Genomic DNA, 27,693 nt, shown 5'->3' on the forward strand with positions numbered 1-27,693 from the left:
GAAGAAACACTTATTAATGTCATCACTGACTGACTCAAAGATTCTTGAAGCACCATCTCTCTGCAACCAGGACTCAAGGTAAAGGCAGAGGATTTTGTATTCTAATAAACAGGTATATTTTCTTGATCACAAACAGGATTTTCACTCTAGTGTCACAGCTACAAACAGCTCTCAGGGTTTTCAGAAATATAGATCCAGATGGCTCTTGCATCTTTTTTTTATATATACCACCACATTTCCCTTTTATATTTAATGCCTTTTAAAATGTCCAAATTGTTTGAAAAAGGCTTTGGTCACAAGCTGCAGATGTTGACATTTCTGGACACGGGTTTCTTTACTGCACAACATAGGAAGGCTTTATTCTCAGGTTACGACCCACCTAGGGCTGTTGGCTTTTCCTGATCTCGAAGGAGCTTGCCTTTATGAAAAGCATTAAAGCTCTGGCCCCAATTACAACCAAAGTATTCATGTGTGAGTGATGCTGCAAGTGAGATTGAACCCACCCAAGGCACCAGTGCAGGGGAAGCTGTCAGAGGGCTATTCATCCCACTTCTAGAAGGGGATGAATTATCTTCTAGGGCTGTTATTTCTCTGCATAGATAAAACAGAGTGCCTGCACAACTAGCTTAGATTCAGGTTCCCACTTTCAGACATCTGCAGTGAGATCAGATGAATCCCCTTGCAATAGTCTGGGGAATTAATCATGGATAAAACCTATCCAATAGGTTTTGCAATCTGTTCAAGGGCACTTGGCAGACAACATATTATTTCTTGAATTTGACAGGATAGGTACAATATAGAAGAGAGAAAACACTTGCTCTCTGGGCCTCAGGAAATTTTCACCCCCTCTTCTTCATGGCATGACCTTGAGTTTGGTTGTGGTACATCTTTTATTATTATCATTCAGTTAAACATATTTTTGAAAAATTAAATATGAGTTCCAGGACTACTGCTGTAGTACAATCTAAATTAAAAATAAAAATAAAATTGAAAATAAAAAAAAAATTAAAGGAAAGGAAAGGAAAATTTAAAAGAAAGCAGAAAAGGAAAATTTAAAAAAATGAAAAGGAAAAGGAAAAGAAAAGAAAAGGAGAAGAAAAATGAGAAGAAAAGGGAGGGAAAGAAAATGAAAAGAAACAAAAAGTAATAAGAAGAAAAAGGAAAAAGAAAAACAGAAAAAAGGGAAAAAAAGAAGAAAAATGAGATGAAAAGGGGGAAAATAAAAGGAAAATAAACAAAATTAATAAGAAGGAAAAGGAAAAACAGAAAAAAGGGGGGGGAAGCAGGGGGAAAAAGGGGGAAAAAAGGAAAAAAAAACAATATCAAGAAAAATTACAAGAGCAACTACCATTAATTTAAAGCCAGCTAATATAAACCTTAGTTAGATTATCTTTCTATATGGCCAGACAGAGTCAGCCACAAGGGCTGAAAGGACAGCATTATCCATCCAGGGACACAGAAAGCTGCTATCATTGCATGCCTTGTAAGTACACTTTGGTGTTGTATCCCTCAGCAGACTGGCACTGGCTTATGCTGGTGATTTATGCTGCATTTCCCCAGGTCTGGGGTGTTTTGTGGCAGGCAGCTTCAGTTGTGCTCACAGCCCTGCTGCCACTGCTGCTCTGCAGGCGCAGCGTCCGGAAGCTGTGGACGTGAGAAACCCCAGAGCTAACAACATCGTTTGTTGTGCCTTTCACTCAGCCAAATTGCTCTGCATTTGCCAGATTGCTGCTGTGTGTTGTTTAGATGGCAGACCTGCAGTGCAGGAAGAGTTATTTTAGGAAATTATTTGCATCTGAATACCTGTGTCTCCTCTCTCACCGAAGATATTAATGAAGACATCCGCATCAGTTCCACTGCCGCTGAGATCACCAGTGAAAACTCTCACCACGTATTTGTTGACTGCAAGGAAAGAGACAGAAATCCCAATACATTAATAGCTCAGTGGTTTGATACAAACCAACCCAGGCTGTGCTGATGTTGTCTTGGAAGCATGTCCGTGCCATGACTCCTGGTGCAAGGACCCTCCGTTGGCAGTTCTCTGGCTCTCTGCATTCACTGCCCAGGGCAAGAGGAACAGATCATTCAGTTCCTGGCCTTGACACTGGAGGCTGCAATAGATGAGAAGGCTATGCAAATTTTTGTATTGATACGTGACCACTAAATGAGCTCAGGCCTACACATCAGCCTTACCCTTTCAAAACATCAATGAGTTACAGAGCTGGCCATCTGCCCAAGTTCAGACCTGACTCCTCCGGTCTGGTCCTAGAGCTATTTTTGCAGCTTGGTTTATACAAAGCCTGGCTGGTGACAAGTATTGTGAGAAAAGGTCAGTCATGCTACATGAGCACAGAGATTTGAAGGTGACTACCCTGCTACTCTGCCTTCTTTAAAAAAGAGAAAAAAAATAAAAATCTAATACAGTTGTTTACATTTAATGGAGAAACAGAAGTAAAGCCCAGGAGCTGTGACACTGTGAAACTGTGTGGCATGAAATAATGTAAAAATCACATGGGTGAACCACACTACTGCAAACACCTCGTGCCACATCAGTGAGCTTGAGAAGCAAGTTTTTCAGAGGGATCAGTCTAAGAATAGCTTGGCTCCAAAGGACAGCAAGAGTGACTTCAGCTGCTTCTGAAACCCATAAGAAAAGCCTCGTGGCCTTCAGTGTAACTGGCTGTGGATGTAGCCTGCCTGGAGTTCAGCAAGGCCTTTGACACCATCCCCCACAGCAAACTCCTGGCCAAGCTGTCAGCCCCTGGCTTGGACAGCAGCACTCTGAGCTGGGTTAGGAATAGACTAGACTAGACTAGACTAGACTAGAATAGACCAGGTTGGAAGAGACCTTCAAGATCATTGCATCCAACCTATCAACCAATCCAACATCACCTAAACAACTAACCCATGGCACCAAGCAACCCATCAAGTCTTCTCCTGAACACCTCCAATGACGGTGACTCCACCACATCCCTGGGCAGCCCATTCCAATGGGCAATCACTCTCTCTGTATAGAACTTCTTCCTCACATCCAACCTAAACCTCCCCTGGTACAGCATGAGACTGTGTCCTCTTGTTCTGGTACTGGCTGCCTAGGAGAAGAGACCAACCTCTGCCTGTCTACAACCTCCCTTCAGGTAGCTGTAGAGAGCAAGAAGGTCACCTCTGAGTCTCCTCTTCTCCAGGCTAAGCAACCCCAGCTCCCTCAGCCTCTCCTCATAGGGCTGTGTTCCAAACCCCTCACCAACTTCATTGCCCTTCTCTGGACTCATTCCAGCAAGTCAACCTCCTTCCTAAACTGAGGGGCCCAGAACTGGACACAGGACTTGAGGTGTGGCCTAACCAGTGCAGTGTACAGGGGCAGAATGACCTCCCTGCTCCTGCTGGCCACACTGTTCTTGATGCAGGCCAGGATGCCATTGGCCCTCTTGGCTACCTGGGCACACTGCAGGCTCATGTTCAGCCTACCATTGACCAGTACCCCCAGGTCCCTCTCTACCTGGATGGAGGCTGAACCCAGAGAGTGGTGGTGAATGGTGCCACATCCAGCTGGCATCCAGGCACCAGTGGTGTCCCCCAGGGATCAGTGCTGGGCCCCATCCTGTTCAATATCTTTACTGATGATCTAGATGAGGGCATTGAGTCCATCATCAGTAAATTTGCAGATGACACCAAGCTGGGGGCAGGAGTTGATCTCTTAGAGGGTAGATGGGCTCTGCAGAGAGACCTTGCCAGGCTGCACAGATGGGCAGAGTCCAAGGGCATGAGACTGAGCACATCCAAGTGCCAGGTTCTACACATTGGCCACAACAACCCCATGCAGTGCTACATGCTGGGGTCAGAGTGGCTGGAGAGCAGCCAGGCACAGAGGGACCTGGGGTTTACTGGTTGAGAGTAGGCTGAACATGAGCCAGCAGTGTGCCCAGGTGGCCAAGAAGGCCAATGGTATCCTGGCCTGCATCAGGAAGAGTGTGGCCAGCAGGAGCAAGGAAATCATTCTGCCCTGTGCTCAGCACTGGTTAGGCCACACCTTGAGTCCTGTGTCCAGTTCTGGCGTCCTCAGTTCAGGAAAGATTTTGAGTTGCTGGAAGGTGTCCAGAGAAGGGCAACAAAGATGGGGAGGGGTCTGGAGCACAGCCCTGTGAGGAGAGACTGAGGGAGCTGGGGTTGCTTAGCCTGGAGAAGGAGGCTCAGGGGAGACCTTCTTGCTGTCCACAACTCCCTGAATGGAGGTTGTAGCCAGGTGGGGGTTGGCCTCTTCTCCCAGGCAACCAGCACCAGAACAAGAGGACACAGTCTCAAGCTGTGCCAGGGGAGGTTTAGGCTGGATGTTAGGAAGAAGTTCTTCCCAGAAAGAGAGATTGGCCACTGGAATGTGCTGCCCAGGGAGGTGGTGGAGTCACTATCCCTGGAGGTGTTTAGGAAGAGCCTGGATGAGGCACTTGGTGCCATGGTATAGTTGATTAGATGGTGTTGGACTTGATGATCTCAAAGGTCTTTTCCAACCTGGTTTATTCTATTCTATTCTATTCTATTCTATTCTATTCTATTCTATTCTATTCTATTCTATTCTATTCTATTCTATTCTATATGTATTTGGGGCAAATTAAAGCAGATGTCAAAATCTGCCACCAAAGTCCACCTGATCACCATATTCCTCCAAGCAAACTCAGCCATGACCTGTGTCTAGTGCCACATCCTCTGTACCAATGCTGGAGACAGACAGCAAGACACAAAACTAAACTGGAGGAGTGGCTGACACACCTGAAGCCTGTGCTGCCATTCACTGAGACCTAGACAGGATGGAGAGTTGGGTGGGGAGAAATTTAATGAAATTCAACAAGAGCAAATGCAGAGTCTTGCACCTAGGAAAGAACAACCCCATGTTCTTTCCTAAGTGTATAGGCTGGGGACTGAACTATTGGAGAGCAGTGTGGAGGAAAGGGACCTGGGGTCATTGTGGACAGAAGGATGACCATGAGCCAGCAATGTGCCCTTGTGCCCAACACAAATGGCATCCTGGAGTGTATTAGAAGGGGTGTGGTTAGTATCACAGTATAACTAAGGTTGGAAGAGACCCCAAGGATCATCAAGTCCAACCTGTCACCACAGACCTCATGACTAGACCATGGCACCAAGTGCCACGTCCAATCCCCTCTTGAACAACCTCCAGGGACGGTGACTCCACCACCTCCCTGGGCAGCACATTCCAATGACGAACGACTTGCTCAGTGAAGAACTTTCTCCTCACCTCGAGTCTAAACCTCCCCTGGCGCAGCTTGAGACTGTGTAGTAGGTCAAGAGAGGTTCTTCCCACTCTTTACTCTGCCCTGGTGAGGCCACATCTGGAATATAATTCCCGGTTCTGGGTCCCTCAATTCAGGAATTACAGGGAATGGCTTGAGAGTGTCCATCCACAAAGGTGAGTAAAGGAGTGGAACATCTCCCTTATGAGGAAGGGCTGAAGGAGCTGGGGCTCTTTAGCTTGGAGGAGACTGAGAGGTGACGTCAGCAATGTTTATAAGTATGTGAAGGATGAGCATCAGTAGGACAGAGCCAGGCTCTTCTCAGTGATGTCCAAGGATAGGACAAGGGGCAATGGGTGCAAGTTGAAGCATAGGAGGTTCCACATGAATATAAGGAAAAACTTTCACTCTGAGGGTGAGAGAGCACTGGAACAGGCTGTCCAGGGAGGTGGTTGACTTTCCATCCCTGGAGTCATTCAAAACCTGCCTGCTTTAGGTGAAACCTGCCTGCTTTAGAGGAGTTGGACTAGATTATCTCCAGAGGTCCCTTGCAACCCTGTAACTCTGTGACACCGTGATTTTATGTTCCCATTGAGGCAGAGGATGTGAGAGCAAGCATAGGAGACCCCTCCCCTGAATTACACAGACATGCTCAGCTCCCGGGGTGAGGAGTACAAGGGCAGAGCCTAAACAGAAGGGAGAATCACCTGTCACAGTTTAATGAGAGTGCTCTGAAAAAGCTGAAAATCAAGCTGACATTCTTGGAGCTCCACCACAAAACATGCCACAACAAATAAACTAATAATGATAAAAGTGTAATAAATACTAAACAGCAAAAAAGGGGAGGACAAAAACAGGCTCAAACAAGGGAGGAAATGCCTTGGTGTTTAACTATTTTGCTTTGGTTCATAGAGCTCTAACAACATGCCAGAGAGATAGCAACAGTGAAGGATATTATTTGCATTAGCCAAGGAAGGAGATGTTGTAATTTACAGCTCCCATTTGACCACTAAGCTGCTCTGACTAAAAGTGACCCATTGTACATTGGAAACTTTAATCACAGAACACATTTTTCAAGAAGCTTTGCTCCATGCACCTCCTCTAGAATATTTATTCTGATGTCAGTGATTAATTTTCCACTCAATTTTTCAGAGGCCAGAAGATAAAAGGGGCCAGGGGATGAAAAGATCCACAAAAGTACAAGCATTAGTGGCTGAACTTAAGATTACCCTTGTGGAGTCAGGCTTTATGCCTCTGAAGACAGAACAGAAGGATGCCTGACACTCACCAGGGAGGACATGTAGATAACAAGTCCATGAAGAGCAGTCATCAGCACAGACCAAAAACAGGGCAGGTAGGGCACCTTGCACAGTTTCTTCAGCAAGAAAAATGCTGGTGAAATTATTTGTCAGATCCAACACCTTGAAATGTCTTAGCACCCACAGGTGGATGGCATTGGAGCCCATCAATTTGCATGGATCAAGCACCTTCATTCACTTGAGACAGATCTGTGTCTGCATATTAGTGGTCCTTGGCCCAGGTCATAGAACATCCCTGCTGGACAGACCATGAGAACATCCTCCTACATGCCATGCTAAGGCACATGAAGGAGAGGGAGGTGATTCATGACAGCCAGCATGGATTTACTTAGGGGCATATCCTGCCTGACCAACCTAGTGGCTTTCTGTCTTACAGTGACTAGGTCAGTGGACAAGGGACAAAATATGGATGTGATCTGGAACTCTGCAAGGCCTTTGACACAGTCCCCCACAACATCCTGCTCACCAAGCTGGAGAGATATGGATTTGATGGGTGAACTGTTCAGTGGGTAAAGAGGGTGACTGGATGGTCACATACAGAGCTCAATGGCTTGAAGTCCAGATGGAGAGCAGTCACAAGTGGTGTCCCTCAGGGGTCTTGCTGTGCTGTTTAATATTTTTAGCAATGATACAGACAGTGGGATTGAGTGCACCATCAGCAAGTTTGCAGATGACACCAAGCTGAGTGGTGTTGTTGATACAACAAAGGGACAAGATGTCATCCAGAGGGACCTGGACAAACTGGAGAGCTGAGCCCAGGTGAACCTCAAGAGCAAGTGCAGGGTCCTTTACCTGGGTTGGAACAATCCTCACTATCAATACAGAGTGGGGGATGACGTGATCACTAGAGAGGTGATTCTGCCACTTTGCTCTGCTCTGGTGAGACTTCACCTGGAGTACTGCATCCAGCTCTGGAGCCCTCAATATAGGAATAACATGGACCTGATGAAGCTGGTCCAAAGGAGGGCCACAAAACGATCTGGGGCTGGTATGAATACAGGCTGAGGGAGCTGGGGTCGTTCAGCCTGGAGAAGAGAAGGCTCCAGGGAGACCTAACAGCAAACTTCCAGTACCTGAGGGGGCCTACAAGAAGAAGGGAGAGAGACTGTTTAGAAAGGCCTGCAGCAATAGGATGAGGGACAATGGTTTGAAGTTAGAGAAGAGCAGATTTGTACTGGATGTTAGGAACAGGTTCTTTACCACGAGGGTGGTGGAGCACTGGAGTGGGTTGCCCAGACCGGTAGTTGAGGTCCCATCCCTGGAGATACTCAAGGTGAGGGTTGATAGAGCTCTGGGCAGCTGATCTAGTTGAGGATGGCCCTGCTTACTGCAGGGGAGGTTGGACTAGAGGTCCCTTTAGAGGTCCCTTCCAACCCAGAGCATTCTAGGATTCTATGAAGAAGAGGAGACTCGAGGAGAGGAGAGGAGACTCGAGGAGAGGAGAGGAGACTCGAGGAGAGGAGAGGAGAGGAGACTCGAGGAGAGGAGAGGAGAGGAGAGGAGAGGAGAGGAGAGGAGAGGAGAGGAGAGGAGAGGAGAGGAGAGGAGAGGAGAGGAGAGGAGAGGAGAGGAGAGGAGAGGAGAGGAGAGGAGAGGAGAGGAGACTCGAGGAGAGGAGACTCGAGGAGAGGAGACTCGAGGAGAGGAGAGGAGACTCGAGGAGAGGAGACTCGAGGAGAGGAGAGGAGAGGAGACTCGAGGAGAGGAGAGGAGACTCGAGGAGAGGAGAGGAGAGGAGAGGAGAGGAGAGGAGAGGAGAGGAGAGGAGAGGAGAGGAGAGGAGAGGAGAGGAGAGGAGAGGAGAGGAGAGGAGAGGAGAGGAGAGGAGAGGAGAGGAAGAGAATTAAGCAGGCTGGAAAAGACCTTTGAGATCATCAAGTCCAACCTATCACCCAACACCATCTGATCAACTAAACCATGGCACGAAGTGCCTCATCCACGCTCTTCTTAAACACCTCCAGTGATGGTGTTTCCACCACCTCCCTGGGCAGCACATTCCAATGGCCAATCTCTCTTGCTGGGAAGAATTTTTTCCTAAAATCCAGCCTACACCTCCCCTGGCACAGCTTGAGACTGTGTCCTCTTGTTCTGCTGCTGCTTGCCTGGGAGAAGAGACCAACTCCCACCTGGCTACAACCTCCCTTCAGGTAGATGTAGAGAGCAAGAAGGTCTCCCCTGAGGCTCCTCTTCCCCAGGCTAAGCAACCCCAGCTCCCTCAGCCTCTCCTCACAGGGCTGTGCTCCAAAGCCCTTCCACACTTTGTTTAGTGTGTGCTCACCAGTTTTTCCCCTTTACTTTATTCATTTGTTCCCAGCTCTGAAACTGTACACCTAAGGCAGTCCCCATACCTGCCCCACTCAGCTCTCTGAGCAGAACGATTTTAGTTCCCTTGCCTTCAGGAAACAAAGATGATCAGTCCTGAACCACGCTGAATTTCTGCCAGCCCTCTCTCTCTCTAAGCAATTCAACACTCAGCTGCAGCAGAGAGAACAGCTCTTCACTCTGCACAGGAGTCCTTCTGTGCTGCATATATCGGCACATCTTACAGAATTACATGGTGGATGTGCAAATTTAAATAGAAAGGGGATGGTGCATCTCAAAAAAGCAGTGAGAATCAGCTGCTGGAAGCATGCAGGAAATGGTTCTCATTGCAGCCAGGCAGAGATCTGGCTGAAGTTAAGCACTCTTCATTTTAAGTACATGTGGATACTCTCTCTTCTGTAAGCCCTTAATCATGCATTATTTAAAACAGTAACATCATCTTTTCAAAAATACCCACTTGGCTCTTTTTAAATCTCAATGTATGGCTCTGAGTTCATCTGCAAAACAGAGATCAAGATGTTGCCTGGATTTTCTTTTTTCTCTCTTTTTTCCCCCCCCTCTCTTCTGAATGCTTCTCCTAGTAGTGGGATCAGGCAAAATGCTAATGTATGGCTGGTAAAAGCTGTGACTCCACCTAGCAGTGCAGGCTCACTGCAGCACAGGCACAGGGAGGGGAGCTTTCCTAGAAGGGAAATCAGCTGCTTCAGAGAAATTCAGCAGCAAGGGTGGCAACTATTTCCTGCTGTCTTTCCTTGCCCCATTACAATATGTGAGTGCAAATGTCCTGTGTGGTTACAGCACCCTCATGCTCTTTACAGTTGGGTGTCTGCCTTGCCAGAGACAATCCAGCTCTCCCTGACATCTCTGATCCACCATGTAAAGCTGTCCCAAGAAGGCATTCAGATACATTACATGGATGCCACCTCTGGGATACAGTGGGGTGACACTAACTGATAATACCCCACTGCATTAATTTAGCAGAGGTGTGACAGTCAGGCAGCTTGTTTGTTACTACTCATCTCAGCCACAGCTTTCAACAGATAAGGGAAACAGGAATGTTGCACTGTGGACTGGAGTCAGACTCTTTCCACTGAGAGACAAGGGGTTTATTTTGGTGAAGTACTATGACGTTACAAGCACTCCAGACACTGGTACTAGGGAAGGAAGGGCTGGGGGCTGCAGCCCTCCTTCTACCTTGTATACCCCTTCTAGTCTGATCCCACAGCCATCTCCATACCAAGATGCCAGCATGCAGCACTAGCCCAGCACATTGCCCACAATCTTTTTGCCCATCCCCAGCCACCCTAGGTGGTCTCATGCAACCTCACTCCTGCCTTCAACCATGGCAAATGTGTGGACACATCCCATCCAAATCCTTCTACTTGCAAGCTGCAGGTGAGTACTCACCAGTGTGATATTCATCTGTTAATGCTATTTATCTAGCAATGATATCATGGTTACCTGAAAAGCCATAGGATGGAGCTGCACAGATAAATCTTGTCACTGGTATTACTGGAAAATTCGACAGGGTGCTTATGCACAAGCTTCTGAGTTTGTAGCAGGAGAAGCAGCAGATTTAGACAGGGAAACAAAGCCAACCATGCTTCATTACCTAGAGTTATCACCTCCAGCAGAGCACAGTTGAATTCCCTGCTAGACCTGTCTTCCTATCTCCATTGAGCATGACCTGCTATGAAGCAGAGCAGCAGTACAGCATCCAACAACTAAGAAATGTCACAGCCTTCAGAAGCAACACACACTGGGTTAAGAGCAGGGAGTTAAGTCACAGGCAGTGATGGATTCTTCTCATAAGGCAACATTTAGCAATTATCCTTCTGTTTTCACAGTGTTCCCAAGGGTAGCAATGTGTAAGATCCATCCTGTACTGCACAGCACTGAGCAGGCAGATTTCAGATGAGAGCTGGAGGGACAGGTAAGGGAGGGGCAATGCTACTGCCTCTGAATTGCTGCTGGCAAAGGAATACATTTGGGGTTAGTATGAAGAGAGAAAAGAATTGTTGCTAGAGGATCTGCAGGCAAGGTACAGTTTCAACCTGAGCCTGCCACAGCCTTTTTGCACACACTCAGGAAGGTGGTGTAACATCCATATGCCTTGGCTCCTCACTGTCAGCTTGAGTCAGTCATTCCATCCCACAAGAAATTACAGAATCACAGAACTGTCTGACAAAATCTCTTCTTGACAGAAAGCACTGACTTGTCAAAATAGAAGCTCCTTCTGACAGCATATTAGAAGCATGGAATGGTTTGGGTTGGAAAGGAACTGAAAGATTCCCCTGTGCCATGTGCTTGGACATCTTTCACTAGACCAGGTTGCTCAGAGCCCCATCCAACCTGGCCTTGAATGCTCCCAGAGATAGGGCATCCACAACTAGAGCCACTTCGTGTTTCACCGTCCTCATGGTGAAAAACTTCCTAATACCTAATCCAAACCAACTCCCTTCCAGTTTGAAACCATTAGCCCTCATCCTGTCACTACACTCCCTGACAAAGCATCCTTCAAAGCATCTGCCTCCATTTTTCTTGTAGGTCCCCTTTAAGTACTGAAAAGCTGCAGTAAAATCTACTTGGAGCCTTCTTCAAACTGAACAACCCCACCACTCTTAGCCTGTCTGTGAGGTGCTCCAACCTCACAGGGCAGGTGATCCAGCCCACTGTTTCTCAGTGACAACTACATTTCTTGGCCAAAGCACACTTAAAAAGTCAGAAAGCCCAAGCTTAAAGCAGGAAGCTGGAATCTGGCATCCCAACATGCAAGCATTTGAATTTAGTTCTTGTCTGTCCTGGGAAAGAGAGTGTCCCACCAGGCAACATCACCTCTTCCCAGATCATCTCCCAACCTTCTGGTGGAGATGACTTAGTGCATTTTCATATACAGCACTATCTCTGCAAGCTCTGCAGTGAAGAAACTTGACCAGCCCTTATCATTACACCTACCTAAACTGCAGGAGCAGGGACCCTAGAGGCAGCTACAGAGAGCAAGACATATTAAGAATCTAAAGCAGCCCCTGTAAAAGTAAGGGAACCCTGCTAAGACCATCAGGAGCTAGAGCTCCTGTCTCAAAAGCATGGCCTGTTCTTGCACAAAGCAACTGTACATAGTTCAGGAAGAAAATTTTTTCCCCATCAAGGAGAAGGTCAAATTAAAAGGGTTGGTTTAGAGCTTGAAAATAATTAATCTCTGTCAAGGGTAACTGACAACTAGCTCTCTAAATCAGCTGCACCTTGTGAAGTGGTGAACAGCTCCTTAAACCATGGGTTTGAACTGGAAATGAACACCTGGAGCACAAGGGATGCTGATAAAGAAAGAGTTTTGCGTTGTTTTTTGGCCATGAGCACCTCTGCCAAGAGAAGGAGCTAGTGGAGGAGGAATGGTGAAATACCTTTGTACAGCTTTGGGGTGCCTGTTGTAGGAGGCAGCACCAAGGAGGCAATGCTGCCAACACCTCAGATGAGCATTTCATTAATCTCAAAAGATCTTTCTAAAAGCATATTCTTAAGAAAGAGATATTATTGTTACTACCCATGGGAGCACAGCACATTGGTTGGTCTCCTGTTCCAGCCCAGGGACCATGAGATTCAGACCCATTTTGTGTGGCTCTTACGTGAAATCAGTGTGTATCAAAATAGTTAATATATTAAGATTCATCATGGATCATCCCTCTACAAAACCTATGAGAGGCAATCTACCACATGCAGGAGTCTCTGCTTGTAGGATATGCTAAACTGATGTTCCTACTGTGACTTCAAAGGGATGATGACATTTTGAAGTGAGCTTTAAATGACCTTGATCAACAGACAATAGCAGTTTAGCTGGAGAGGCATGGAGCTTAGCACAGGGCAGCCCACCTTGTGACAGCAGCATGGAAATCCTTGTTCATCTAATTCTCCAAGATTTCTCATTATTTTTCATTAGTTCAACCCCAGGATGAAGGCTCATGAAAAAAAAAATCAAAACACAAATGCAGCCATTTCACAAAATAAATACCAGCTTCCTGCTTTCCCCAGATCTGTTCTCAAAATCAGGGCAATAACTGAAAAAAATCTCTTGAGTAAAACATTTCTACTCTAAATGAAGAGTAAGACAATGTTATATTATTGTTTAAAGCCATATTATTGCCACTGTACTTCCCTCTTCCTTTGTAAAAATAAGGTATTAATTTAAGGTATTAGTATTAGTATATAAGGTATTAGTATAAATTAAGGTATTAGCATTTGTATAGTAGGTATTAGTATATAAGGTATTAGTATAAATTAAGGTATTGGTATAAATAAGGTATTGTATTATAATTACACTATCTAGGCAGAATTGGTCAAAATTAACCCCATCTCCACAAATGTGCAAGTTAGGAACAGATGTTGGTCAGTTAGAGGGTAGAAAGGCGCTGCAGAGGGACCTCGACCGACTGGACAGATGGGCAGAGTCCAATGGGATGGCATTTAACAAGTCCAAGTGCCAGGTGCTGCACTTTGGCCACGGCAACCCCAGGCAGAGCTACAGGCTGGGGTCAGAGTGGCTGCAGAGCTCCCAGAGATGGACCTGGGGATGCTGATTGACAGCCACCTAAACATGAGCCAGCAGTGTGCCCAGGTGGCCAAGAGGGCCAATGGCATCCTGGCCTGTATTAGGAATAGTGTGGCCAGCAGGAGCAGGGAACTCATTGTGGCCCTGTACTCTGCATTGGTTAGGCCACACCTTGAGTACTGTGTCCAGTTCTGGGCCCCTCAGTTTAGGAAGGACATCGAGACACTTGAACGTGTCCAGAGAAGGGCAACAAGGCTGGGGAGAGGCCTTGAGCACAGCCCCGTGAGGAGAGGCTGAGGGAGCTGGGGTTGTTTAGCCTGGAGAGGAGAAGGCTCAGGGGTGACCTCATTGCCCTCTACAACTACCTGAAAGGTGGTTATGGTCAGGAAGGGGTTGGTCTCTTCTCCTTGGCAACCAGCACCAGAACAAGGGGACACAGTCTCAAGTTGTGCCAGGGGAGGTTTAGACGCGAAGTGAGGAGAAAGTTCTTCACTGAGCGAGTCATTCGTCATTGGAATGTGCTGCCCAGGGAGGTGGTGGAGTCACCATCCCTGGAGGTGTTCAAGAGGGGATTGGATGTGGCACTTGGTGCCATGGTCTAGTCATGAGGTCTACTGAGACAGGTTGGACTTGATGATCCTTGGGGTCTCTTCCAACCTTAGTGTGATACTGTGATACTGTAACTCCTGCCCCCAGCTTGGTGTCATCAGCAAATTTACTGATGATGGACTCAATGCCCTCATCCAGATCATCAATAAAGATGTTAAAGAGGATGGGGCCCAGCACTGATCCTTGGGGCACACCCCTACTGACTGGCTGCCAGCTAGATGTGGCACCATTCAAAGACATTTTTGTATACTTATTGTGCCAAATAGCAAGATAGGGTTTCCTTCCAGTGGTATCAGTTGGGTAGTGGAAGGTATTATTTTCTCTACAAACCTTGTTTATTGAATATCTCAGCATGCAGCATGACCTCATTTTTAATACAGGGGTTATTCACCATTACTCAAAAGTAAACAACTCATATTTATTTCATAGATATATTAAGCTGTACTTTCCTGTGCTGATTATACACTTGCAGTTCTCAATGTAAATAAAGATGAGTTTTTGATGAGAAGGTAACACCTATCAATATTTCATTTCCTTCCCTCCCATACACAGTCAGATATAATCTATTTAGGTTTTCTGATCACAAAAGTTTCCAAAATATAACACCACATCTTGAACTGTGACCCAGGGGACAGAGATGGACCAGTCCCAATCTCCAGCCTTGTGTCTTGTAGAATGAGGCTGCAAAGCCTACAGGGCATCATCATTGACCAGTGCCTCTCATCCAAAATGCTGCTTCCTGTCAGAGCTCCTAGCACCAGCAAGTTATTGAGAAATATTTGCCATGGCTTCAGTTTGGATCCAGAGGGGCATACAAAATCCATTGGGACAGGAAGGTTTTTAGCTACTGACTCAAACGTGTGCATCAATATTTGCTGCCCCAAGTATTCTCCCAAGCCACAACCAGACTGGTGTCTCATAAGTCTTAAGCTAGCCAACATGAAAACTGTGGACAACAGACTGTTAAGTTATAGCACAAGCCTCCTTTCACAAAGGAAAGAAAGAACACAGTTCTTATATCCAGCTCACATACAAAAGTTTTAGGTCCTAGTGGATCTAAAAACTTCAGAGAGTATCTAGAGCATGTTAACACTATATATGCTCACACAGATGCTCTGCAAAGCACACTGGGCAGAGAAATCCAACACAGGCTGCTTCTTCATATGCTCAGACCGCTTTCACAATGCCTGCATGTCTTTCCTGCCTTCAAAGTACTGCGTACTTCAAAGTACTGAGTACTGTGTCCAGGATATTGAACATGTCCAGAGAAGGGCAATGAGGCTTGGGAGAGGCCTTGAGCACAGCCCTGTGAGGAGAGGCTGAGGGAGCTGGGGTTGCTTAGCCTGGAGAAGAGGAGGCTCAGGGGAGACCTCCTTGCTCTCTACAGTTACCTGAAGGGAAGTTGTAGCCAGGAGAGGGTTGGTCTCTTCTCCCAGGCACCCAGCAGCAGAACAAGAGGACACAGTCTCAAACTGTGTCAGGGGAAGTTCAGGCTGGATGGTAGGAAGAAGTTCTTCCCAGAAAGAGAGATTGGCCATTGGAATGTGCTGCCCAGGGAGGTAGTAGAGTCATTATCACTGGAGGTGATGGACTTGATGATCTCTGAGGTCTTTTCCAACCTTATTGATTTTATGATTCTATGAAAGGAAACAGTTGTATGTTTGTCTCTGCTCATGGTCTTCTCCAACCCGCCATGAACACAAGCTGCAAGCCTCCTTGGCTTATCTTAATAGCTCTGCCCAGATGAGGACTGGCCAATAATTCAAAGAAACTTGTGAAGGAGTGATGGACAGGGGGTGACCTGCACCTTGATCAGCTGAGTTTCTTTCATTTGTCATTATAATAAACAGTGTTCTTGTTTATAAAGCCAAGAGTGCATGTACCAGCACATGGGCATGCTCAACTGCATTTACAGGAATCCAGCTTCCATTTGCTCAGTGTGACCCTGCAGCTCTTACCCCTTAGGATGTATCCATGCAAACCCTCAGATGCACCATACATCAACTCAGGCCAGAATCGACATAAACCACTGGCCTTCCAGGTCAAAGCTGGTTCTTGTCACAGTGAGGCAGATTATTCATGCCTGTCTGCAAAAGAGCATGCAGCCTTACCTGTAGATATAGCACAGCTACATCTCCTCTGGTCTTATGATCCATTTTTAACAAAACATTAATAACAAAAAGCAACAGATGGCCAATGCCCAGCATGTTTATGTAAGGAAGAACAAATGCAACATAGTGGCTGGGTGTACCAATGCTTGGTGTGCCACACATGACTACCCTGCTCCTTACTACTGTGCTGTGTAATGCACCCATTATAAACACATTCTTTATTAACAGACTAAATAAACTGAACTTCACCCACAAAAAGCAGAGAATGGAGGAGTTTTGCAGTTTGAGGTGACACACATAGTGCTGTCCTGCTGTAAATATGCAGCTTTTTAAGAGTTTAACACAAGCTGCTGTCCTGAGCACATTAATTGTCCATTGTGTCCAATCCTAAATAATTTCAGGGTGCCGATAGTCTAAGAGCCAGATGGAAATCAGTCCTTGACTCTCAGAGAATTTTTAGAAGGTAATAAAGTTATTAGATTTAACCAAGTTGGAAAAGACCTCAGAGAGCATCAAGTCCAACCTATCACCCAACACCATCTGATCAACTAAACCATGGCACCAAGTGCCTCATCCAGGCTTTTCTTAAACTCCTCCAGTGATGGTGACTCCACCACCTCCCTGAGCAGCACATACCAAGGCCAATCTCTCGTTCTGTGAAGAACTGCTTCCTAACATCTAGCCTAAACCTCCTGTGGTAGGTTGAGACACTTGAACGTGTCCAGAGAAGGGCAACAAGGCTGGGGAGAGACCTTGAGCACAGCCCTGTGAGGAGAGGTTGAGGGAGCTGGGGTTGTTTAGCCTGGAGAAGAGAAGGCTCAGGGGTGACCTCATTGCCCTCTACAACTACCTGAAAGGTAATTGTAGACAGGAGGGGGTTGGTCTCTTCTCCTTGGCAACCAGCACCAGAACAAGGGGACACAGTCTCAAGCTGCGCCAGGGAAGGTTTAGACTCGAGGTGAGGAGAAAGTTCTTCACTGAGCGAGTCATTCGTCATTGGAATGTGCTGCCCAGGGAGGTGGTGGAGTCACCGTCCCTGGAGGTGTTCAAGAGGGGATTGGATGTGGCACTTGGTGCCATGGTTTAGTTGTGAGGTCTGTGGAGACAGGTTGGACTCGATGATCCTTGGGGTCTCTTCCAACCTTAGTGATACTGTGATACTGTGAGAGGCCAATTCTCCCACCATGGGCAAAAGAAAAAGCCTCAGACAAACAATTGCAAAAATGGTGGAAAGTTTAAATGGAAAAAAAACAATGAAAGTCCTACAGAGAACCACAAGCACTGTGACAAAAGAGAGAGATCCCAAAACATACACAAAAGCATCCCACCCCCACCTGAGGGTTCACCCAAAGCCCCCAGGGCTCTTTTTCCACACCCCAACCCAGCCTTGGGCCTAGCCAGGCCCAAGAGAGGCAGCTCAGCCCCTTGCTCAGGCAGCGGTGAGGGAAGAAAAGAGGCAGAGAGGACCCCCCCTGATGTTTTATAGGGGAACAGGGCATTATGTGATGAAATACCTGTCTTCCTGTACCCACCCACTGGGCTGGGCCCCTCCTTGGGACATCCCAGGTGCGGCCTGTGCAGTGGCATCAGGGGCCAGCACCCAGCCTGAACCCTGGAGCAGCTTGAGACTGTGTCCTCTTGTGCTGGTGCTGGTTGCCTGGGAGAAGAGACCAACCCCTACCTGGCTACAATCTCCCTTCAGGGAGTTGCAGACAGCAAGAAGGTCTCCCCTGGAGGCTAGGCAACCCCAGCTCCCTCAGCCTCTCCTCACAGGGCTGTGCTCCAGACCCCTCCCCAGCTTTGTTGCCCTTCTCTGGACACCTTCCAGCAACTCAACATCTTTCCTAAACTGAGGAGCCCAGAACTGGACACAGGACTCAAGGTGTGGCCTAACCAGTGCTAAGCCCAGGGCACAATGACTTCCCTGCTCCTGCTGGCCACACTGTTCCTCATACAAAACAGATGGTTTGTATTGGAAGCAACTTTTAAAGGTCATCTAGTCCAATGCCTCTCTCAACCTTGTTTGCAACAGGCAAGGCAGCAATACCTGAGCAAAATTTCACAGGTTAGCATAAGCTGCAGTCACACAGAAGACTGAATTATTTTTCAGGTATCCATACTCTTGAATGTGGATTCAAGGACCAAGTGAGTAAATACTCACTTTGCAAATTAATGTTATTACTTTCTCTCAGTAAAAGAGCATGCAAAGAGAGCTGTTGATAAGGAAAGGTTTCAAAGATATTCAAGCCTGGAGAAGAGGAGGCTCAGGGGAGACCTTATTGCTGTCTACAACTCCCTGAAGGGAGGTTGTAGCCAGGTGGGGGTTGGTCTCTTCTCCCAGGCAACTACCACCAGAACAAGAGGACACAATCTCAAGCTGCGCCGGGGAGGTTTAGACTGGATGTTAGGAAGAAGTTCTTCATAGAAAGAGAGACTGGTCATTGGAATGTGCTGCCTGGGGAGGTGGTGGAGTCACCATCACTGGAAGTGTTTAGGAGGAGACTGGATGAGGCACTTGGTGCCATGGTTTAGTTGATTAGATGGTGCTGGGTGATAGGTTGGACTCGATGATCTTGGAGGTCTTTCCCAACCTGGTTTATTCTATTCTATTCTATTCTATTCTATTCTATTCTATTCTATTCTATTCTATTCTACTCTACTCTGTGAACAGACAACATGTGTGGATGGTCCCTAAATGCAGCTTTCTCCTTCATTCTAAGGAAAAGCACAGGTCACAGTGCAGAAAGCCTGACCTAACCTAAACCAGCTAAGAGTAACACCCTCCTGTCACTCCAAAGAAACAAAGGTGGCTCATGGACAATTAACATATCATTTAGCACAACCAAACCTCAGCTTATTTTATCAGTTAGGACAATATGTAGACTTGAAAAAATATTCCAGTATTATGTCTTGAAAAATTCTTCAATGCTCCTAAAGACAAATCTAAAGACTCTGATTTTTAGCTGGGTGATAAAAGCTGTACCCTAGGGATGAGGAAAGACACACCCTGGTGCCCCAGTTGCAGCAGATGCAAGACTGGCTCTGGGGCTGCAGAGCACCAAGGAAAGGTGAGTGAAATCCACCCAAATGAGAGTCCCCACAGGGTGGGAGGCATAAAGGTCTGTCCACAGAGTGTCACAAGTGATTTGTGAGTAATCTGCGGGTATCAAACAATGGGCTGGGAACTAGCTCACACATTTCATTTGGTTTTGCATCTCTTTTGGGTTAGTATTTTTTATTAGTGCAGACACAACCCATTATAAATGCTCTTCTCCCCCACTGTTTTGGTAGGACATCAGATATCCTCAAAATGATCCAAAACCTGCAACACTCAAAGGGAAATCAGCAGGTGACTTCAATTTTGAGACAGTCCCTTACACAAAGGCTCAACCACAGTCATATAATCCTAAGGCTTCATAAATTCAAGCAAAGCAGCATAAGGCCAGACAATAGCCCTTCCTTGTAATTAATACCTGTAATGTAAATTAATCCAGGCTGCCAATAGCAGCTGCTGGGTAAATAAGAATCTGTGGCACTATCAACTGTCAAAGGGCCATGAGCATATGATGCCATCAATGCAAATACAGGGGAACAGAGGATCATTCAGGCAGGAACACTTAAATTGTAACCTGTTCTCCTTGAGAAATGTGTGGCATTTCAACAGGGAGCCTGACAGGAGTCATTTTGTTCATATAAGCAAATGCAATTACTCAGGTGTCTGCAATCACAAAATACTCCTGGTAGCCTCAGTAACTCTGGATCACTAAATGAATCCTACTTGTATGTGTGTCCATATTTTCAATTATATATTGACTATATTTTGGAATGTAATTCTTCCCCCCTGCACTTTTTATCAATGCCTCTGTTTGTTTTTTCCTTTAAATTAACCTCTCACAACCTCATAACCCTGCAGGGATTCTCTTGCTGCTCTGTGCTCTTTGGCAAGAGTGAGGCTGAATTTCCTTATAGCCTTACAGGTTTTGATCCAAGCACCAACAGTCTTCTTCCAATACACTTCCAATGTCTCTACAGAGCTTTAACAAAGAAGAAACGTGACAAAAAATTACTTTTTCTCCAGTTCACAATCCACGAATAGAATAGAATAGAATAGAATAGAATAGAATAGGATAGAATAGAATAGAATAGAATTAACCAGGTTGGAAAAGATCTTTGAGATCATCAAGTCCAACCTATCACCCAACACCATCTAATCAACTAAACCATGACACCAAGTGCCTCATGCAGTCTCCTCCTAAACACCTCCAGTGGTGGTGACTCCACCACCTCCCTGGGCAGCAAAGCAACCCCAGTTCCTTCAGCCTCTCCTCACAGGCCTGTGCTCCAAAGCTGTGCTCCCCAGCTTTGCAGCCCTTCTCTGGACACCTTCCAGCAACTCAACATCTTCCCTAAACTGAGGAGCCCAGAACTGGACACAAGACTCAAGGTGTGGCCTAACCAGTGCTGAGTACAGGGCACAATGACTTCCTTGCTCCTGCTGGCCACACTGTTCCTGACGCAGGCCAGGATGCCACTGGCTTTCTTGGCCACCTGGGCACACTGCTGGCTCATGTTCAGCTGCTGCACATCCCAGCAGTGACTTCCAGTTCATGAGAGGAAGGTAAATCCCCATGACAAAGAAAGTTCTCCGGAAGATCAAAAGCTGAAGATGTTGCAAGAGAGGGAGCATGGAGAAAACTGGTTTGGTTAATGGGGCATAAAAGCAAAGCATGAGGCTAAGGTCTGCAGCAGTGCCTAGGTTGCTTTACAAATAAGAACTAAAGGAAAAAGGAGAAGAGTGATTGAAGAGACAAGACCAAAAAGAAGAGTATGGTACTGAACACTGTTAATGGAAACACAAGCTTAAGAGGGAGTAACTAATCTTTACATGTAAAATCACCAGACCACATAATTATTAACTTGTGCAGTAGCCCAGAAAATATTAATGCTAGAAGAGCAAACATCACTGTTTAATCCAGCTGAAAGAACAAACAACAAAGGAAACAAAACCAAAACAAAACCAACAACAATAACAAAAGCAAACCCAACACAATTTAGGGCAAAATACTTGTATGTACAAACAAAATCATACCACAATCTCATTTCAGACTTTTATGGATCCAGAGGGTGCCTAATGAATTCAGATAAATTCACATTTGCACTTGACAGTTCACCTCAGCAGCCTGGGAATGTTTATCTTTCATTAATCATGGCTCAAGGGGAACTGCAATCTGAGACAGCTGAAGCTAACCCTCTCCTTTTACAGATTCAGACTTGCTGCCTGGAAAGTATCCAACCCTTCACCCGTGCCTCTGGCCTCTGCCCAGCTTGGATAGCCACAGGAGCATTCAGCCTGTGTCACTCAGAAGTGATCTTTCCTATCTGTTAAGAGTGATGAGAACAGATGATTTTCTGGTTAGATCTCTTCTTTCATACTCTTAAGGCAGGCAATGATCTTATTCCTATTTGTTCTGGACTACGCAGGTGATCTGTAGCTCAAGACCACTTCTCCAGAAAAGCAAATATTCAGGACTAGATTTTAATCTGGTGAAATGCAAAGCTGCTCCAGCAATTCCACTGGAAATGCACTGATTTCTACCAGCTGAGGGCTTAGCCCACAAATCTTTTCCTGCTGAGAGGCAGGTGTTGAACAGGATGGATGCAATCATATGTATTCCTCTGAATCAACTCTCCCAGGCAGGAGCTGTAATAAATTGAGATAAAGTGTTGTGTCATTTAAAGATCTAGTAAGATTGAATGGCTGACTTCTTCCTGCAGGGAATTTCTTTTTAATTGTGTACTGCTTTGACTCACCCATTACCTTCTCCAGACCCCTCTTGCTCCTTCAGATCACAAACAGAACAGATAACAGAGCAACAAAGGGCTCTGACACACACAGCCGTAGCAGTAACTGTGTGGGGTTTTGGCAGAGCATCTCCAGACATTATCTCATTCCCCTGTGGCAGCCACCCTGGAGAGGGTCTGAGTTCACAAAATACTCCCACATGCACTTCTTATCAATGATATTATTCATGCACATTTACTCATGTGATTCTTTAATCATAGAAACATAAAACAGTTTTTGTTAGAAGAGAACTTTAAGATCACCAAGTCCTGCCATTAATCCAGTAGGACATAGAATAGAATAGAATAGAATAGAATAGAATAGAATAGAATAGAATAGAATAGAATAGAATAGAATAGAACAGAACAGGTTGGAAAAGACCTTTGAGATCTTCCAGTCCAAGCTATCACCCAACACCATCTAATCAACTAAACCATGGCACCAAGTGCCTCATCCAGGCTCTTCCTAAACACCTCCAGTGATGGTGACTCCACCACCTCCCTGGGCAGGACATTCCAATGGCCAGTCTCTCTTTCTGGGAAGAAGTTCTTCCTAACATCCAGCCTGAACCTCTCCAGGCACAGCTTGAGACTGTGTCCTCTTGTTCTGGTGCTGGTTGCCTGGGAGAAGAGGCCAACCCCCACCTGGCTACAACCTCCCTTCAGGTAGTTGGTAGGGGTTGGAAGAGACCTCTGAAGGTCATTGAGTCCAACCCCACTGCCAGAGCAGGATCACCTAAAGCAGATCTCACAGGGACACATCCAAGCAGTACCTGAAAGTCTCCTGAGATGGAAACTCCACCACTTGTCTGGGCAGCCTTTTCCAGGGCTTGATAACCTTTTTTGGTGAATAAGCTGTTCTGAATGTCCAACCTCAGCCTTCCCTGGTGCAATCTGAGGACATTTTCTCGTGTCCTATCATTCGTCCCTTGGGAGAATAAACTGTTGGAAGTTGAGGGAAGTTGAGGGAACTGAGGGAGTTGGGGCTGTTCAGTCTGGAGAAGAGAAGGCATCCAGTTCTGGAGCTGCTATTACAAGAAGGCCATGGATGTGCTGGAACATGTCCAGAGAAGGGCCACGAGGATGATTAGGGGGCTGCAGCTCCTCTGCTATGAGGACAGGCTGAGGGAGTTGGGGCTGTTCATTTGGAGAAGAGAAGGCTGTGAGGAAACCTTATTGTGACCTTCCAGTATCTGAAGGGGGCTACAAGAGAGCTGGGGAGGGACTTTTTAGGGTGTCAGGGAGTGATAGGACTAGAGGGAGTGGATGCAAGCTAGAGGAGGTAGATTTAGGTAAGATGTTAAGCTGGTGAGACAATGGCACAGGTTTCCCAGGGAGGTGGTAGAAGACTCATTCCTGGAGGCTTTTAAGGCCAGGCTGGATGTGGCTCTGAGAAACCTGATCTAGCGTGAGGTGTCTCTGCCCATGGCAGGGGGGTTGGAACTGGAGGATCCTTGAGGTCCCTTCCAGCCCTAACAATTCTGTGATTCTAAATTCTGATTCTATGACTTCCACCCCTCTACAACTTTCTTTCAGGTAGTTGTAGAGAGCTGTAAAGTCTTCTGTCAGCCTTCTTTTCTCCAGGCTAAACCTCAGTTCCCTCAGCCACTCTTTGCAAGACCTGTGCTCTAGACCCTTCACCAGCTTTTCATTGCCCTTCCTCAGACCTGTTCCAGGACCCAAATATCCATGGTCTCTTCTCCCAGGCAGCCAGTACCAGAACAAGAGGACACAATCTCAGGCTGTGCCAGGGGAGGTTTAGGTTGGATGTGAGGAAGAAGTTCTATACAGAGAGAGTGATTGCCCATTGGAATGGGCTGCCTGGAGAGGTGGTGGAGTCACCACCATTGGAGGTGTTCAGGAGGAGACTTGATGGGGTGCTTGGTGCCATGGGTTAGTTGTTTAGGTGGTGTTGGATTGGTTGAGGGGTTGGACGCAATGATCTTGAAGGTCTCTTCCAACCCGGTCTATTCTATTCTATTCCGTTCCATTCCATTCCATTCCATTCCATTCCGTTCCGTTCCGTTCTGTTCTTGTAGTGAGAAGCCCAAAATCTGTCATCTTCAATACACTGACACTGGCTTAGGGGCTTGTGTCTCAAAAGGGCAAAATTACCTAATGGGTCAGGGGCAAACAGTATCATGGTGCATTCATTACACCGTTAACTTCAAACAGGATCTCAAGAAGAGTAAGAACAATTTGCCTTTCTAGATCATCTATCTACGCTCAAAGCGCTGTGCAAGGGCTGCCCATAGACAGTTTTTACCAAAAAGTCACTCCTAAGCAACCAAGTCAACAATATTACTGCAAGAAATCTGCTACTTATTCTCAGGCAGACGTGCTACTAGCAAAAATCACATTTTGCCTCTTTGGCATTAAACTACACTTTTCCTTCCCCTCATGTTCGTGGCTAGTGTCAGGCAGACTTGGCTTTCAATGCCCCAAATAAAGCTGACAGAAAGGAGCAGTGTCACTGTGGAGGTCATCAGGGAAAAGACAACTTGGTTTCCTCATTAACACTCACAGCTAAACTGCTGAATACCACCTGAGGCTGGCTGCTGGCTCCACTTTCACATCTCGATCATCTTCTCGCTCACATTACATGCACTATACACCACCACGTGGCCTACAGGCTGACACCAGCTTGGGAGGATGTGTCTGGTTTACAAGCTCTTCTGGCTTTGTTTCATCATCATTAGCTTAAAACCACTCTGAAAAATAGTCACCAGTTCAATATGGATATGATACATACACAGTAAAGCAGTGTGGAATTAAGCAAGAGGCTGAGCTTGTTGGTGGAAATTTCCTGCAGGTCATGGCCAGACCCTGGAAACACTTAGTTTTATATACACACAGGACTGCAGTCACACTGCCTCCTGACGGCACACAGTGATACTGGCTACATCTTCTGGAGTAGGATGCCTCTCATCTACATGTAGCCATTTAGTTCAAGCAGTCATCACACATACTTCAGTAAGTGAGTGGAGCTTCTGCAAATAGTGATTTATCCCAGTCTAAGCTGCCAGGTCTAACTCTGGAAGAAGGAGTTACTTTCTGGAAGCATCTTGAATCTTTGCAAATTAGCTTAGTCTGTGTGAGCCTGGAGAAGAGAAGGCTCTGAGGAGACCTAGTAGCAGCCTTCAAGTACCTAAAGGAGGCCTATAATAAGGATGGAGAGACTGCTACAAAGACCTGTAGCAATAGGATGAGGGGCACTGGCTTCAAACTGGAAAAGAGCAGACTTAGATCACAGGATCACAGTATCATGGTATATCAGAGGTTGGAAGGGACCTCCAGAGATCATCCAGTCCAACCCCCCTGCCAAAGCAGGATCTCTTAGGGTAGTCCACACAGGAATGCATCCAGGTGGGATTTGAAAATCTCCAGAGGAGGAGACTCCACAACCTCTCTGGGCAGCCTGCTGCAGTGTTCTGTCACCCTCACTGTAAAGAAGTTTCTCCTTTGTTGAGCTGGAACCTTCTATGTTCAATCTTGAACCTGTTGTTCCTTGTCTCACTAGACCACACCACTGAAAGGAGCTTGGCCCCCTCCACATGACACCCACCCCTCAGATATGAATGGTGCCACATCCAGCTGGCAGCCAGTCACCAGTGGCGTCTCCCAGGGATCAGTGCTGGGCCCCATCCTCTTTAACATCTTCATTGATGATCTGGATGAGGGGATTGAGTCAGTCATCAGCAAGTTTGCAGATGACACCAAGCTGGGGGCAGGAGTTGATCTGTTAGAGGATAGGCGAGCTCTGCAGAGGGACCTCAACCGACTGGACGGAAGGGCAGAGTCCAACAGGATGGCATTCAACAAGTCCAAGTGCCAGGTGTTGCACTTTGGCCACGGCAACCCCAGGCAGAGCTACAGGCTGGGGTCAGAGTGGCTGGAGAGCTCCCAAACAGAGAGAGACCTGGAGGTGCTGATTGACACCCGCCTAAACATGAGCCAGCAGTGTGCCCAGGTGGCCAAGAGGGCCAATGGCATCCTGGCCTCTATTAGGAATAGTGTGGCCAGCAGGAGCAGGGAGGTCATTGTGCCCCTGTACACTGCATTGGTTAGGCCACACCTTGAGTCCTGTGTCCAGTTCTGGGCCCCTCAGTTTAAGGACATTGAGACACTTGAACGTGTCCAGAGAAGGGCAACGAGGCAGGGGAGAGGCCTTGAGCACAGCCCTGTGAGGAGAGGTTGAGGGAGCTGGGGTTGTTTAGCCTGCAGAAGAGGAGGCTCAGGGGAGACCTTCTTGCTGTCTACAACTACCTGAAGGGAGGTTGTAGCCAGCAGGGGGTTGGTCTCCTCTCTCAAGCAACCAGCACCAGAACAAGAGGACACAGTCTCAAGCTGTGCTAGGGGAAGTTTAGGCTCGAGGTGAGGAGAAAGTTCTTCACTGAGAGAGTTGTTGGCCATTGGAATGTGCTGCCCAGGGAGGTGGTGGAGCCACCATCATTGGAAGGGTTCAAGAGGGGATTGGACGTAGCACTTGGTGCCGTGGTTTAGTCATGAGGTACTGGGTGACAGGTTGGACTTGATGATCTTTGAGGTCTCTTCCAACCTTGGTGATTCTGTGAGTCTGTGATATTTATACACATTGATCAGATCCCCTGTCAGCCTTCTCTTCTCCAGACTAAACAGCCCCAGGGCTCTCAGTCTCTCTTCACAGGGGAGATGCTCAAGTCCCCAAACTATCCTCATGGCTCTCCCTTGGACTCGTTCCAGCAGATTTCTGTCTCTCTGGAACTGGGGAGCCCAAAACTGGACACAGGATTCCAGGTGTGGTTTCAACAGGCCAGAGTGAAGGGGGAGAAGAACCTCCCTAGACCTGCTGGACACTTCTCTTGCTGCACCCCAGGATGCCATTGGCTCTCTTGGCCACAAGGGCACATTGCTGTCCCATGCAAAACTTGCTGCCCACCAGCACTCCAAGGTCTTTCTCTGTGGAGCTGCTTTCCAGCAGGGCAGCCTCTAACCTGTCCTGGTGCCTGCTGTTATACCTCCCCAGATGCAGGACCCTGCACTTGTCCTTATTAATAACTCCATGAGGTTTGCTTGCAGCCACCTCTCAGCCTGTCCAGACCCCACTGGATATCAGCACAGCCTGAGGGGTGTCAGCCACCCCCCAGTTTTGTATCATCAGGGAACTTGCTGAGGGTACTCTCAATCCCCTCACCCAGATCATTGATGAAGACACTGAACAAAACTGGACCCAGTACTGATCCCTGGGGAACATCACTGGCCACAGGCCTCCAGGTTGACTCTGTGCCACTGCTGACACCCCTCTGAACGCAGCTGTTGAGCCAGTTTGCAATCCACCTCACTGACCAATTGCCTAGGCTATATCTCCTGAGCTTTTCTGTGAGGGTGTTAAGGGAGGCAGTATCAAAAGCCTTACTGAAGTCAAGGTAGAAGACATCCACTACTCTTCCCTCTTCTACCCATTTGGTCATGGTTTCACAGAAGGCTATCAGGTTAGTCAGGCAGGATCTCTCCATGATAAATCCATGTTGGCTACTCTTGATAACCTTCTTGTCTTCCATGTGGCTAGAGATGACCTCTAGGATGAGCTGCTCCATCATCTTTCCAGGGATGGAGGCGAGGCTGACTGGTCTGCAGTTGCCTGCTTATTTCCCATGCTGCTTGTGTTGGTATGCAGACACTTCAGAGACTTAGCAGAGGAGTATCTGTTACCATTGTGGGTG

General features: G+C 46.9%; 1 protein-coding gene across 1 annotated transcript in view; it reads right to left on the minus strand.

Annotated features, from left to right (window-relative positions):
• The window catches only part of LOXHD1 (lipoxygenase homology PLAT domains 1), a 196,361-nt gene that overhangs the window by 154,652 nt on the left and 14,016 nt on the right, over positions 1-27,693 (minus strand). Inside the window, exon 5 of the mRNA XM_054177788.1 lies at positions 1,804-1,902. Within this exon, the coding sequence (XP_054033763.1) occupies positions 1,804-1,902 (99 nt within the window). The remainder of the gene's footprint in view (positions 1-1,803; positions 1,903-27,693) is intronic.

This window comes from Dryobates pubescens, chromosome Z, assembly GCF_014839835.1.
Source record: "Dryobates pubescens isolate bDryPub1 chromosome Z, bDryPub1.pri, whole genome shotgun sequence".
NCBI lineage: Eukaryota > Metazoa > Chordata > Aves > Piciformes > Picidae > Dryobates > Dryobates pubescens.